A 17,053-nucleotide genomic window follows, 5' to 3' on the forward strand; every position below is an offset into this window, starting at 1 on the left:
CGCAGCAAATTCAGTGGCACCGGGGCCAGAACTTGTCATAACTCCTCCAAACACCTAATATTGCTATATTTTACAACTATATAGGCAGCCACAAATGTAGTTGTCTTGCAAGCGCTAGGGTCATGATTTGAATGGAGCAGCAAGTGCAGTGGCGCCGGGCCCAAACGTTGTCAGTTCTCCACCATTTACGTAATCTCCCCACTTTATAATACCACTAATAACAGCACAACATATTGCCTTTTTGTACCTAAACAAGTCATAACTCTTTAACAGACTTTCTGTAACATATATTGCACAAGTACTCAGAGAGCTACAACTTAGAAAAAAAAAGCTTATTATTAATCACATAGGAGAAAGCCAATGTATTTAGTACTGCTTGCTACAACTGCCAGTGCTGAGCAACAACAGTACCCGGCCAACTTAAAGCCCTAAACGCACCCATTGTGTATGGATTCCAACTGAGAAATTGAAGCTGTGAAGCTGAGCTCTACCTCTGACCTGACAGTCTATCCTTGGTCGTCCTCTAATTATGAAAGGGGCATATATTCAGATAGACAAGTACTTAAAATCTTTTTGCATTCTCACAAGTGTTCTTGGTGATAGAACAGTTGAGGTGGATTACCAACCATCTACTGTTTTGCAATTTTCGATGGCATTTCTCACAAAAGATACTGTGGTTGGGTGGGAGCAATAATTCAAGACTCGCCAGAAGTTACTTTTGGCCTTTGTGCACCTTACAAATATTCAATATATGACATAGATCTTCCCAAAAAGCAGTTTTATATGTTCGTTTACTAATTTATAATCTCTCAACTGAATGTAAGGTAAATTAATTTAGGTATCAAGAGACTCACCAGTAAAACCTGTTCGGAGTGATTCTTTCATGCATTAATTGCCACCTCCTTCCAAAATCCATTGAGCTGTACAACTGGAAAAAATGCAAAGGTTAAAATTCAAAGACTTAAAGCAAAGACAGTAACAATACTTTTAATTGACTCTATAAACAGTCAAATAAAATATAGACTTGTGTGCATAGACTGTGTTAGCAAGCTTTTATTGGGAAGCAATCTCAAAAATTTACCATGCATTTAAAGTGTCACACATATCATATTATTTCTCTTCATGTTTACAAAAAGAAGCACATATTAGTAGATATTTTGAAGCAAGACATAATTACTGCATTTTACACATCATGAAAAAATATACAGTTATATCAACCATATAGGTTCAGGTTACGAGTGGCCTGATAATTCCAAAGGGGGCCATAATGGGTGTTAACAGCCCCAATGCAACTAGGGGTTTGTGGAAATATAGCAGCTCTAGGGTGTTTCACTCAGAGATTTCACCTGAATCAACCAGGAAAATCTCCAGAAAAAATACTGCGGCAAGGAGAAAGACGCAGGAATCATCATGGTCAATCCAATTTCTGACTATCATTCCCCAAAAATTGCAACCCCAATTATGATAATCCCAGTTATTTTCACTCCCCCCATCACTCTGGACCAGTCGTAATGAGTGACACAGTGAACTGAAACACATAACATGAGGGCCTGTATATTACTGTCCATACGGCAGTGCATAACTGACGGCCAAAGCATTAACATGTGCTGAACCAAATGAGGTAACGAGTAGGTAGATTAGGATCGCAGGCAGACATTTTACCAACTGCTCCCCCCTCTTTCGTTTACAATGTGTGCTGGGACCCAAAACTTTCCAAGGGAATGCCTAAGGTCAAACTTGAGAATGATGACTACATGGATTTCACATCAACTTCATTGCAGAAGATCCTATGATCCCTGATAATTTTGGCCACCATAGGATCATCTAGAACCAACTCAGCCTATGCTCAACATATGGATGGCAGCCAATCCTTGTGGTACTCTCTTGTGGGCGAGCCTTGCTCACATGACCGTCGAGGCTCCAGGATCCCTTCCAGAAATACCGTCTCGCTTGCTTTTTATGAAGAGCTTGATAGAGACCATCCCTGATTATTTTCTACAACTTCGGTTTCTTTCGGCATGATCTGGGCCATCAGCTTTTATGAGGACAACACTGTGGTCATGTGCCATTCTCAAAACAAAGTCACATGCACCTGAGGAAACACCTGTTAATGATTGTATAGTGCACCAAGGGGGCTCTTGCTATCTGTAGAGTCAATATGCTAGGGATGTACAGTGACTCTCAAAATGGTTGCATGCTTGTTTTATTCGTGGCACGTGTAGATTGCATAATGAGGCCCTTTCTCTTTGTTAACCTCGCTTCAAACATTAGCACCAGTCACAGTCTAAGGCCCTCACGTAGAGCACGTTGCTATTTGCATAAAAGTGCCATACCGCTATTATGACACATTTCGCCATAGTTAATTCAAAACAATTGGGCTATATTATGCTCTGGTTAAAGCACACGGCTGTACTGCTTTATAGGAAACATGGTTAGTGAGATACAGACAGAAATAATGAAATTAAAAATAACCTTCTGTAGCACTTTATTCTTTGAATGGATATTTGGCAGGAATTATTTTTATCTTACAAATGCCAGAAACAGATTATATTTGTTGTCTCTTGAAGCATCTGCGGGGCACGGCAAGCATCAATGACAAAGGCAGGGACACCTTGGCGAGGACTGAGAAGCTGCTGCTGCAACCAAGGCCTAATAGTTTCTCTGCTGGAGGAGGGTCCATCAGCCAGGAAGTCAATACCACTTGCCCTGAGTCAGGAGCACCAGCCTTCTGCCTACCTGTCAAGACCTGTCAGGTGGATCCCTAGGAGTGAAATGTGACATGTCCTGTCTGGTCTGGACTGCTGCCATAATGTTGGTGGCCTCATGTGCCAGGAGGGGGCCATCATGAAGTAAGGAGAAAAACCAGTTGGCAACCCTCATATGCCAGTGAGGGCCACCATGAAGTAAGGGCCATCACCCTTGGACACAGCCAGTGGTGATACCCGTATGCCAGTTGTGCCCACCTTTGAAGTCGTGTGGAGGAAATTGGCACCCCCTGTTTGGTATGAGGGGGCCACTCTGAGAAGTGGAATTGCCCTGGATCGTCCTACCCAGTCTGCTGTGAAGAAAACTTACCGATTATGATCAGCCATGGAGAAGGACGTCGGAAGACTGAGGGTGGGAAAGAGCACAGAGGTCGCGGACCCTCAGCATTGGGAGACCGGGACCCACAGAGATCAATCCTGTGTGGTTTTACATGCCCAGTGTAGCAGACTTTTTTAAATATGAGCTCTCCCTATTAACTTCCGACTGAAATCTCATGGTAAAATGAGAGCAGTGTGGCACAGAATGAATTTATGGTCACTGTGACAGGAGGGGAGCATGTCACGTTTAAGCACTGATAAATCATTAAAATATACACTCTATTATATGTGCAACATAATATGTTTATTACGTGTACTACAGCAATCTGGGGGTATGTGTCACCATCAGAAAAGTTTGGGGCACTTCTAAATGCAGACCCAGGAGGATTAAGGGGTTAATGAGAGTGCATTTCACACTCCTATTAGAACTTTCAGAGCTGGCAAGTTCCTCCAAAGACTGAACTTCTGCAGTTGCAATAGGATCCATCCATAGCCCAGAGGCGGAAACAATGGGCTTGAGTGACTTCTCATGAGTCTTAGCCAAACCACGCAAAGATTGTTTCGGCAAGTACAGCCTTTTAGAGGCAAATGTATTCTGTCGCTTTCATCTCATTAATAAGTGTAAAGGACGTTTCTATGGCTCTTAGAGATAATAATCCACATTTGTAAAGCGCGAACAATCACCCGTAAGGGTCTCTAGGTGGTGGGGGCCGTCGGGAAGATTGAGCAAGCTATTGCCCAGAGTCACATGGTGCTGGGCTAATCTGCCGACGGTGCCGGGGATCGAACCGTGATCCCCAGATTCCGGCGTCACTCGCCCTGGCCGCGGCGCCACACCTCTTCCCCGAGATGCACTGCCATTTTCATTTCCGTTTTTAACCTAACTGGATAGTACCATTTGATTTGTTTTTCAGTTTATCTATGCTTTGCTAAGTAACGACCTTAAAAACTGGAAAGATTAGACAAACGTCCTCCCTACCAAGAGGGTAAATGAGTTTTCCTTGGGTTTTGTAGAACCAGATTTAAAGTGAGGACAGTCTTGAAAATAGGAGCTAGAGTAGTGTAAAGATGCACGGAGCTTATATAGTTAGGGGGAGATTTACTATGTTTTCACGAAGCGCACTGCAGCAGCCGCAAATGCTGCGCTGCGTGAAAAGGAGAGAGGAGGAGAGCGCCCAGTTTACTAAAATAAGGCACTCGCCTCCTATCTCCCATGCGCCAGCGTTGAAATCAGGTGCGCCACGGTGCAAGGGTGTCTCCGTGAGTCTAGCATAGGATTTGTACTAGAAAGGTGCCCTGGCAGTACAAAATACTTAGACTAACTTGATGCCTTTTCCCGCTTTGCATGTGTGCTGTACAGTGCAGCACACATGCAAAGTCGGAAAAGGAAGGAGAAATGAAAGCATTTCTCCTTCCTTGTGTCTACTTTGAAAGGGCGCAATTTTTTCACGCGAAACCCTGTTTATTTTGTTTAGTAAATTGGGTTTGCCGTGAGAAACTTTGGGTAGTTGCATGACAACGCCGATGCACCACCCATGGTATGCCCTTAATGCGAAGCAGCGCTACGCGCTGCTTCGCATTACTTTTCCGTTATTTTCAGCACTAAACAAGTTTAGCGCTGGAAAGTAAATTGTGAAAAAATATATATTGCGCTTGTTTGCATCACTTTTGTGACGCAAACACGGCGCAAAATATTAGGAAATCTCCTCCATAGTATTTTAACTCTATTGTTCCGCGACAATCTGAGGTAAATCCAATTGCCTGCTATCCTGGGCAAACTGCATGAGGAGATACCAATCCCCCAGATGTTTCGCCCGCTGCATGCATGACAATATCCATCAGATTTTTGGGATGAAGGAGCACAGCAGACGGCGTAGATGATTTACAGATTTCCTTAAGGGCAGGCTTAAATCAAGGGGTGTCCATCTACAGATTTATGCTCGACTGAGGCACGACTGGTGAATTACAATCGAATGTTAAAGTAAGCCTGGACCAGTCTCAATGCTGAGCATGCAGAGAACAATACAGGCTCCTCTCCAGTGGAGCTTGTGCACTGACAGAGCAACACTGTATGAACTGCGCAGGCGGAATGTTGTATGGATTAATCCCGTGCATAGGGGTGCATGGACATATCTTGGAAGCAAGCACGGCTGAGGAATTCACAGCTTCTTTGACCATTTATAGAACTATTGCATGTCCCACCTTAAAAAAAATATAAATATTTCCTGCAATCTCTTTGGTTTAGGTGACACGATAGCATTGAGTTTTTATTCAAATATGTTCTTATAAAATCCGCTAGGTGGGTTTCAGGAGGATTTTTTAGATGTTTCCACACGATTGCTAAAATCCTGTGCCAAAAGAATAGAAGCGATTAATGTCCTCATTATTTTGTAGGTTTGATCTGGTGTGCAATGTGATTGTATGCAGTGTTACCAGCCCACTAGTACCACCGAGCGCTTTGTGTGCGGATACGTCCATTTGGTCTCCTTAGATGCTTTGGTGTTAAGATGGATACCGATTTGCAATCTGAAGACCTATAGCCTGGATTGATTGAAGTGCAGAGTATGTCCTAAGTGTTCATGGTCAGGAGCATGAAAAAGATTCAGTGAAGCTCTGCATTTGATAGCAAAACTGGGTGTTGAAGAACGGACTAGTGTTTGAGCTCTGCTGCTGCCCGACTTTCTTCCATATATTTTCTACCAGTCCGGCACTACAACTCCTATGACAAGAGAGGATGCCCCTTTATTGCCAGCAAATAGTACTGGAGAAAACAGTAATTTCTCAAAGCGCCAACAAGAGGCTTTTGCCATCGAGCCCGAAAAACGATGCTCGCTAGTGAGCTGGTGCTCAATTCTTTTAAATTCATGCTTTTTCACTCACGATAATGAGCCCCCCAAATCAGGCTCTCCTCTAACTGATGAGGATCCCCAGCGCCGATACTTAAACTCGAGAATCACCTTACAGTGATTAATTAAGCTCTGATTTCAATAGCAAATGTGGTCCTTATGCATGCCGACAAGCTTGATACTCAAATAAACATATTTCAGACAGTAGCTGGCCTAATATCGGGCCTAGACACCAAGTTCAGAGCTCAGACATGTGCAAAGCAAAACAGGAGGGATGTGGATGCAGCCCTATAGTACAGAATTTTGAAAAGCTGCCCGAAATAATCAGTACCCTAGTTAACGACCTCAAGAGAGAGGTAGTCAGATGGCCACAAAAAGCAAACCCCTTTCCGCAGCAAGACCAAGAGCTAAACTCAACCTTAAATCAAGCTTCAGAATTAAACTTAAATAAAGAAAATCACCATCTCCCCAGGAAAACGAGAGAATATATAAACAAACCTAGGGGAAGAGAAAAACCAACAACTTATATACATTTAGAGAAAAGGGCCAATGGTAAAAAGGGGGAGCTAGAGAGACCTCAGGAAATGGACCAGAATGAGGAGAGCGACACTAAACAAATAGCAAGAATCAAAGTACATGAATCAAAAATGGCCCAAATATCTGAAAGAAGAACCCCCTTCTATCTAACATCAAGCACAGAAAAAAACCCAGCCCAAAACAAAACCCTACAGAAGACCAGCATTTATCCAGAAAGAAAAATGAAAAAACTAAGAAAATTTAATAAATTAAACAAGGGCAAACATAATAAAGAAGGGCCATTATTGCACTGGCTCCAGAGTGAAATGAAGGTAAGCACGTGGACACTGTTCCCCCCAAACCTAATTTATAGAGCATCAGGGATATGGTAACTCGGTAGAACCAAATGCGAGCAAACAAGTGCAAACGATCCTAAACGAACCACAGGACACTTGGCCGTAAAGTGGGACATGAAAGAAGAAGAGTTACCGCCAATCATGGAGGAATACGGACAACGATTACCAGTCAGAACCCAATGGCATAAGATAAAAGAAATCCTTGAACCAAACACAGAAAATCACCTTAAAATCAGGGTTTCTGAGGAAAAATCACTCAAATCAGAAAAGATCCCTGAAAATACAAAAGGAGACTCTTCAACCCTATATCGCTGTCAATCGGGGATTAAAGTGGGTAATCCAAACAAAAATGACACATACCTGGGAAATCTCCAACTAAGTACTGTAAGAGGAGACAACTATAAATCAAAAATAGTCTCTAAAGAGACTTCTACCCAAGTGAAACAAAGAGCTCTGACGGCCATGAACAAAAATGACAGGGAAGTAAATCTCCCTAGAATGAGCAGTGATGACCTACCATCCCCGCACCGAAGAATAAAGAGTGATTAACCACAACAGGAAGCACAGTCAAATCACCCTCAAGAAGGATCGATCACCTGGAGGAGCCCAATCCCATATGACACGGAGGACTTGGACGACTCAGAGGCAAATCCCCCACAAAAACAACCAATGTCGAATCAACTTGAAAATCCAGGAATCTTAATGCTGGTGTTCTATCCTGAGTATATTTTGCAAGGGAAGTTGGACTTTCTCAACAGAGGAAACATCCTGAAGCTTTGCTCAAACATGTCGGGTTTAGAGAAAATAATAACCACAGACATCGACAGCGTGGCATTCCTTGCTCCAGAGCCTGGTGACATAAACGAGATAACAGACGTTATTTTCTCCAATCAGGCTATGGCAAGTGCCCTAAGGGAAAACAAAAATCATTTGGATGACTGGGGGATTCAGGTCAGAAACCCAGTAATAATAAAATATCCAGCGAGTCTGAAAAAAGGAGCTGTTGCAGTGCAGCAGGCAAAACAAGAAAGAAAACCACAAGAGAGAGAATAGTAAGAACACAATGAAACCTAAAACCTTCTCCATCCTGCACGGCACTGGAGATGGACTGAGGACAATGCCCTGGAGTGAAGGTTTGATACAAATCACAATGGACACAGAAGGGAGAAAACGCCAATGCCTGGCTAAGGAGAGGAACACCAAAGACTGGTCCTGGTTACCGCGGGCCCTAAACTCACGTCCCTAACATCCAGGGGGACACTTCTAATAAGAATAATCTCGCTTCCAAGTTAAAAATTTGCTCCTGGAATATTCGGGGTCTAACTGGCGGTGAAGAATAAAGGGACGCAATTCAATTTCTGAAGAGATACAATATCATTGCAGGGCAAGAAACCTGGGCCCTGCGTTTCACAATATGGCTGGGCTATACCATCTGCGAATCAAATGCATCAGCCTCACTAGTAGGGGGCCAGCCCTCGGGAGGGGTGGCAATTCAAGTCAAAAATAATTTGGCAGTACAAGCATGACTACTATGTGAGGGGAATGGAGATTACATATACCTCAAGGCAAGGTTCCTAAAACCCGATACGTTCAGCCAGGATCAGCACTCCATGACCTTAGGTTGCATTTATCTTCATCCATCTAGTACTAAACGAGAAGCAACGTTAAGTAGAATGCTACCAGTAATTAGCGCCCTCTACTCAAAGCACCCAGATGAACTATGGATAATCAATGGAGATTTCAAAGCTGATCTAATGGAATCAGACCTAAACTCCTCTTTGGTAGCCCTGGATGACTTCTCCTGGTCTATCCCAGATATAAGCAGGCAGTACCAACGAAAAGACAACCATGGACTCAAATTGTTAGCCTAATATAACCAACTGGGCCTTCGAATCCTAAATGGAAGATCAGCCACCGACTCGCCAGCAGCTCACATTCACTCCTCACACTCTAGATTGGCCACACTAGATTACATCTGGATTTGGATTGACCACTTTCACGCAACTCAAGAATATGTGGTGATTCTATCAGCATCAAGAGAATGAATGAAGAAAATCACTGGGCGCAAGCACATGACATAATAAAGTCATGAGATCAGAAGCGATTCTGGAACTGGATGAATAACCACTTTAGATCAAACCAGCGGTCTACAATTACAAACATCTCACCCATAGCCTGGGAAAACCATATAGAAACTATATGTGGAGCCATCTAGTGATATTGGTGCAAACCCAAATATGAGGGATACCAGCAACTTATCAAGGACCACAGAGTCACAAAATCGATCCAATGATCGAAAAGCAATTACCCCAATGTAGTTATGGACCTCACCAAAAAAATGCGATTTGGAGGGGCATCCGGCCCAAATGGCATCCCGTCCATGGTATACACAGGGACGGCATAGAAATGGGCCACAATTATGGCGCCCTTATTTTGGGAGTACAGGTCGGGAGGAAGAATCCCTGAGGTATGGAGGGCCTCCCTCTTGGTCTCAATTTACAAAAAAGGCATCTGATCCAACCCTGAAAACTACCAAATGATCGCACTCCTAGACGTAGATGGGAAGTGCTATGCCAGCACATTATTTCAAGAACTGACGGCTTGGGAAGAAGCGCGCAAACTAATCCCTTATGCGCAAACAGGCTTTCAAAAAGGAATCCCACATCAAAGATAACTTGATCTGCATGTTCCACCTGATTGAGACCATGCTTGCAAAAAAAGGGAGGGCACTGTATCTAGCATACATTGATTTCCAAACAGCTTTTGACAGTGTGGCTCGCCGGAGATTGTGGATGAAATTAAAAAACTGGGGTATTGACAACAAACTATTAAAAGCATTGGTTGACTTATACTCAAAAACCTGGGTCAAGATAAGAGTCTCTTCTGGTTGGTCCACGACCAAAAAACATAAAAAACAACAAAGGATTAAAGCAAGGATGTATACTGGCCCTGATGCTTTTCAACTTGTACTTGGCAGATTTACCGGAATGCCTGACTGATGCCCGAGTTTTCCCTCTCAAACTTGCTGGAACTAAAATCTCATCACTGCAATACACAATACAATCAATAAAATAATGACATTATTCAACTTCTGTGTGTGCTGCATTAAGCAGCACACAAAGAAGATTTGAAACACCATGAATGATTGTTTATGTGCAGGAAGGGAAACCTTCCTGCACATAAACAATCATTCGCCCCAACGCAGACACCGTTGCACTATGGTAGAAGGGTGCCTGCATTGGCACTGGGCAGCTGAATTCAGCACCAGCGCTAGGGGAAATGCATGAGTGCACCGCATTCTTGTGAATACGGCAGATCTCTGTGTTTTCAGAATAGAGAAGGGTGGTGTTAGCAAGGTTTGCTTAACGCCACGCTTCTCCATTCTGTTGTAAATATGCCCCAAAGTTTGTGCACATGCACGTCGACATTTAAGTTTGTGAGCAGGTACAACGGTTAAGTCAATTACATGTCTTGGACCACTTCAAAGGGGGTGGGTGGAGTAGGTGGTGATCTTTTTGATGTCCCCATACACTGCAATTTCAGGCATCGGTAGACAGTGACTTCCAAATGCCATCATGACAGATTAAGAGGGCTCTTGGAAGGGAGGGCTTTCCTTTGGCAAACTTGCTATCCAGACAGAGAACTAATCAATCCACAAACGATTTCCTTTTTTTAAATATTAATAGAACTTTTCTTCCCCAAAGAGATGTAAATATGTTCTTTAAAGTCAACAGTATTCGCAGGTAGCTTGAGCGAAGTCAATTCTATAAACATCTCCTGGGAGCTGCCTCCAATCATCAGTTGCTACAAAATCATTTTGTTTCAATGGCTGTCATAACAATTTTTCAATTCTAGCATAGAATCCTTTTAAAACTGCATTACTGTATGAAATATTACATTGTTTCTGCTGAACAGAATTGAAAATAAAACGCACATGGCAGCTTGGTAGAGTAAAGAACTTGATCAGAATGTCTGGGTCGGAGGGAAGGCAAACTCGCAAAGGCAGAGTATTCTATGGAACGTCTACTCATTTTGATGCAGAATAGGAAGGCATGGCATCTTCTGCAGAAGAAAGTGCGGGTACAGGCTGAAAATGTAATCTGGAACCAAATCTGAATGCACAAGAAGTAATTGGCTATTTCCAGTACTTATTGTAGAAGGCTAAGTGCCAAGAACCAGCGTCTTGCTCAGAACCCTTCCTACGACTGAAAGGGGCATATTAACAAGGGCCGGCGATAAATATCGCAAAGCGCGCTTAGCTCTTGCATATTTATCACCGGCTATCTCTGGAATTTATCGCCCGGTTTGCGCGTTATTAACAACGCGCATTGCCGAGGCGATAAAAATTCCACAGAGAGTTGGGATATCGCCGTTTTCCATGGTGGAAAACGGCGATATCCTAGATGATAGGGCCTGTGGTCTTAGCCACAAAATCCACCCCCATGTAAAGTATGCCTTAGTCAGGAATTTAACAGACGTTAAATTCCTGCGTTAAGGCATACTTAACGAGATTTAAAAAATCGCTACCCTCCCTTGTTAATATCGCGAAGCTGCCTTCACAATATTTTCCCAAGGGAGTCTTGTCAGGCACGCCTCCTTTGCATCTCATTATCGATTCGATCGGAGGCGTGCTGCAAACGGGCGCTAAGTCAGCAAGACACGCGATAGCGTGTCTTTGCTGATAAGGCAATGAAATTATCGCCGCTTTTTGCCTGAAAACGGACGCAAAAGCGGCAATAATTTCATATCGCCGCCTTGTTAATATGCCCCATAGTTGGGGTGCCGAACACGAAGGCTGAGTAGTCTTGATTCCACCTCACGCTGTTTTAATCCACCACCAGGCACTCTCTGCCCTTTTATTTCGCTCTTGCAGGGTCCTTTCTTCCTTTGATACAGTTTTCCTCCTTACTCTGCCTCCTCTTTCGTCCGTTGCATATTTTTCCCTCTCGTAGGTCAGAATCTTATGAGGAAAAATAAGTGCCTGACCAAAAAACAAATGGCTACCGTTGGGCCCCCACCTGCAACCACAAGCTCAAATTAAGCACTGACTATCCTTCTGAATTTGGTTAAAACCAAAAAATAGAATAAAACATTTATCGCACATAGAGAGTATAGAAGAGCAGTGTTGGACTAGAAGAGCTTGTGCAAAGCCAAAATTATCTGATTCACAAACGTAAACTGATTTCTGTGAGGAACGTGTTTCACCTTTGATATTTGTGTACATGAAGAAAGGCTTTTCGAAGAGGAAATACATACGTTCTGTATCCATAAAAAGCCCAAAACACGTTAGCCTAAGGGACACATCTACACAATGAAAAATGTCAAAACATTCAACAAATCGGACGAGGAGATTCAAAGTTATAAAGAAGGCAAATATTGCCATACATCAAACTTTAGCAAAGGGCCTTTCAATGGTATAGCAAGCAAAATGTGAAACCAACCCTTCAAGAGCTTGACAAGGACATATGCAACTCAGGTGATAGAAGCTCGTGTGATCTTGGTTTGATAGAAGTTGGTGGTTGCTCGAACTGAAATGATTTGCCTTTAATCATGGAAACACTTGAGTCGGTCAGAAATCGTGAAGGGGCAAGCATGAAGGCCAACCTTATGTAAATTGTCCTTCTATTGCCTTGAGTTTCTGAAAACCTCAGAGTGGTAAAAACGGATAGCTTTAACCTCCAGGGTGGCATATTTTGTTCTGAAATGTTTGGCAGATTGGGCTTATCCCCCAAATCCAATATTTCAACAAGATCTATCTTAAGTACACAGAATCATATGGATTTGTTACTTTGAAAAGAAAATCCTCAAATCTGCAGAACTGCCTTCTTACAAATCTATCCACTTGTTTCAACAGTAGGGTAGCCCTCACAACTCAGCTTGAAGGCCCACAAGCAATGCACTGTTCCTACTGGTCCAGACAGCCAAGAGCTTTCTGCATTTTAAGAACATACAATTCTTCAGCCACAAAATGTAAATTCCAGAGGAACAAGCAGGGTTAACTGGCAATGCCATGACCCACTTTTAACCCTATTTGTCAGCAGATTACGGTGCTTCCTATCGTGGAGCAAAAAAATGAAATGAAAAGCTTGATCATGGCAAAATACACCTCTCTTAAAAGTTCTCTGGTAGCAGGTGGAAATTCTTCAGTACAGCAAGCAGGTAGATGTCTCTGCCCTTGTGATGCAGAAAGATTCCCTTTGGATTGTGTTACACATGGTATTCTAAAGGATAAACCAGTCAGTCACTGGGTGGGATCGAACACTTATAACATGTCCGGGGGCCACAGCCTCTTGTTCCCCCCCCCACCCATTATTGCAGTAAAGAGATGCGCCTCCTTTTCTGGATACATGCTTGTTCAATCATAACTATCCTTGAGCTCCATACACCAAAACATTGCTCAGCCTTGCAGAGCTTGCCCTTTTCCTCCCAATTCTGCCATAGCCATCTCAGGTCATCCCACTGAACTTTAAAGGAAAGCTCTGCCTCTAAACCAACGCATGCCAAGGGCCCAGCCTGGGCCTCAGTCCACTGGGTGATGACTCACTCACCCTTGAGGCATAAATGATAATTACAATTCTCACAGAGCATGAAGATGGTCTTCACACAGGAGGCTTTAGACGTACTTTGTATAAAAGAAAACGCTGTTCTCAGACCACAATTCTTATGCTTAAGATTGTGGCAATTCTAAAAACATGTGGGTTGCTAGAAGCAAAGCAAAACATTTTCATGAGAGCTGATATAAACAAAATGTGTTTAACTTTCAAAGCTCAAAAGTAGGTAAAGTAGTACATAATTTTGGAGGTTGGTAAATAAGAAACAGCTATGTTCTGCTCCAGAAAATAATTTGACCATTGGTCAAATTCAGCTATTTGAAGAAATAGTACCTCCACCAGGAGAATGGCTGGAACAATGCGGGCAGAGCCATGTGTGCCAGAACAATACAAGTGCAACCATCAGTGGTGTAATGAAACTTGAGGGGACCCCCCTGCAACGCACAATGAGGGCCCCCCCAGCGGCCCGGCCCACCACCTACCACTTTGCCCCACCGACAAAAGTTTAGCAGTCACCTAAAGCCATATTTTCAGCACTTATCTGTGCATAGTTTGAACTGCAAATATAAATAGAATGCACTTCAATTGTGTTATAGGGCTGCCTGAATGATGAGATCCATGTCCGATAATTAAAGGGAATAAAGACAGAAAAGTCACATTACAAATGAATACATACTTTATTTATAACCCTATTTAGTGCCAAGACGAGGTCTTTCCAGGCTCTTTAAACACATGGCTGGTATTTTTCTTTTGGCAACCCTACTTTATATTCCTTTTCATGAAATGCATTCTCACACTACAGTAGTAAATATAAATTTCAAATGCAAGGAATAGGCAGAGTGGGGGCCCAGGGGGTACTGGAACCAGAAAAAAACTAAGCCTCTGAAGCCAGTTTACAAAGGTATGTTGACTGTGCACCTCAGATAGAGCGTACAGCTGACTGTTGAGGTGCACTGTACCACCCAACAACACTTGTCAATAATGTACATCACACACAGACATGTAATAGCGCTCACTGGGTAGAGCTTATATAGCACATAGCTCAGGAATACCATATAGAAGGATGGCACGCAGCTCCCAAGAGTATTGTAAGTAGTTTAAAACACATGCAAGCATCGAACAGAACGCTCTGGACAGACCTTGCATACACCCCACATAGCGCAGATATACTATACAGCTGGCTGCAATGTGGCCCCGAAGAGTACTTTTCAATAGCATGGAACACACACAAACTTCCAAAACAACACATTAAATAGAACATTTTGCTTACATCTAACTAAGCACAGACATGGCATTTGGGACAGTGGGCCATATTTTCCATAGAATGCATTATATAAACATAAATAACGTACCATAACATGTAATTGCTGCCTCTATAGTTGTGTAGCTCTATCTATAACTTGGTCATCAGAATGTGCTACAGCAAAGACAATGATGCTGGGCTGGTAAACAGGAGAGAGGACCAGCCCATCTTCACTATTGAGAGACTCAGAAGAGCACCATTTAATTTATGAAGCAGGCCGCCTGGCCGCAGTACTGATATGAGGTAACTGGTGCACCCATGCTGCAGCTGGGTGCTACAACTACTGCGCTGATGGCCCGAACTCTACGCCACTCTACTCTATGCCACTGCACTTTTGGGTAGAGGTGAATCAGTGAGTGAGGTGCCCCAGTACTGAGCTAGAAGTGCCAGCTTCAGATCAGAATTGATTGGGCACATATGCAACTCTGAGTGGATCTCTGTACTGGAATTGCAGAAGGGGGCTGTCCTACAGGCAAGACACATGCTGGGAGAGTGGCCAACTAGATGCTGAGCACAGGGGTCATACCCAGAGTGCAAGTGTCATGGCCCACTCTAAACATATCCCAGAGTGCTCTGTAAAACTGAGACTCCCCCACCATACCCTGGGTGCTTGCCTTCTGCTGGCCCCATGCTTGTGTCAGGGGTCAGGCACACTAGGGCTCCTCCACAACACAAGACCCAAGGGAATGCTGGAAATTAGCCCAAACTAACAAAGACGTCTGTGCACAGTCTTCCTGCTCAGTCGGAGGCTGTGCACATATTTCACAGCATCCATTTACAGGCCTCAAAGCATGAACAACTGGTAGGCTCCATTTACAGCCTCAGAGAAGGCTGTGCACACAACCGACTGCATCCATTTACAGGCTTCAAAGCAGGCTGAGCAAACAACTGGCAGGCTCTATTTACAGTCTCAGGGGAGGGTGTGCACACATCTGACTGCATCCATTTACAAGCCTCAAAGCTATCTGCATAAACAGCTGGCAGGATCCATTTACAGTCTTAGAGGAGGCTGTGCACACATCTGGCAGAATACATTTACAAGCCTCAAATGAGGCTGCTTAAACACCTGGCATGATCCAATTCAATTCAATTCATGAAGCTTTATTCGGTGCATATAAAAATGACCATAAAAGCACAACATAGATAAAAATACAAATACACTTCAATATTACAAATAAAACAAATTATGAACCACAAGCTACAGAAAACAAATACAATGGATTTAAAAACACATACTTTTCCTGGCCTTGATAGATTGGGTTAAAAACATAGCAGTAAAATAACAGATATCGACGTGTTGTAAGTTAAAAACTAAACTCATAGCATGATTAACAGTACATGTGCCATATTTACGAAACATAGGTTTTAAATAGGCAATACGAAAATTCATGTACAGTTTGCAGAGGAGGAGAAAGTGCACAGTGCTCTGTTTGGAAACGCCATCACACATACAAGGCCCCTGCGGATATTTCTTTAATGTTGGCAGTGCCACTAAATGATGGACGATACCAAGCCTTAGTCTAGTCAGCACAAACTTATGGGATGACCTCGTTACCCATAATAAATAGCTAGGTAGACCCTCAACAAGGTTATGCTTGTTATAAAACATAACAGTAGACAGAGAACCGTTAGCAATGGCCCGTTTCCTAGCGGCAAATGCCAAAAAATGTATTTTTAACTCTTGTTTTGTTATTAAAGATGCTGCATTAGAATCCACCAAGATATTTACATTAAAGATTTCGGAGAAACAACTGACCACATATTTTAACCAGGGTATATTCAAAAACTTATCCACCGTGAGACAATCCTCGATAACCGATCTATTAAACGATTTTTCCTCTTGGAGCCAAATAGAACGCCAGATCATAAGTGGCCTCAAGGATAGTTGATCGGTAAGAAAATTAATATCAAGCTCTCGGTGGATGAGATCGGTACAAGCGGTGGGCGGTAATAACAAAAGTTTTTTTAGAAAGGCATTTTCCTCTAACTGCAAGTAATGTACAGGAAAATAACCCCAAACACCAGCCCCATACAGGGCGATACTAACACACCTCGCTTGGTAGATCTTAAGCATATCCCTGGTGCGTCGATCCCCGATCTTTGCAGCAAATCTAAAAACGCCATGAGTATTTTTGGCCATTTTAATGCGGATATTTTTCAATTCATTGAGCCATTTTCTGTCGTTGGAAACGGTAATACCAAGGTAGCAAAAGGTATCAACCTGAAGCACCTTTTCCTTATCAATAAAAAAGGAAAAATTAGCAGATTTGCTTTTCATTTTACTATTGGCCCCACAAATCATGATATACGTTTTCTTCTTATTGATAGTCAGCCTCCTATCCTTAATAAAGGAAGAGAATCTATCAATCAGACGCTGCAGTCCTAATGGGGTTCTTGA

At 42.9% G+C, this 17,053-nt stretch overlaps 1 protein-coding gene across 1 annotated transcript in view; it reads right to left on the reverse strand.

Annotated features, from left to right (window-relative positions):
- SORCS3 (sortilin related VPS10 domain containing receptor 3) overlaps positions 1–17,053 on the reverse strand; it is a 2,496,310-nt gene that overhangs the window by 929,407 nt on the left and 1,549,850 nt on the right. The window contains exon 5 of the mRNA XM_085603452.1: positions 855–928. Within this exon, the coding sequence (XP_085459578.1) occupies positions 855–928 (74 nt within the window). The remainder of the gene's footprint in view (positions 1–854; positions 929–17,053) is intronic.

The sequence above is a fragment of the Triturus cristatus genome, chromosome 1_2 (genome assembly GCF_964204655.1).
Source record: "Triturus cristatus chromosome 1_2, aTriCri1.1, whole genome shotgun sequence".
NCBI classification, from domain to species: Eukaryota; Metazoa; Chordata; class Amphibia; order Caudata; family Salamandridae; genus Triturus; species Triturus cristatus.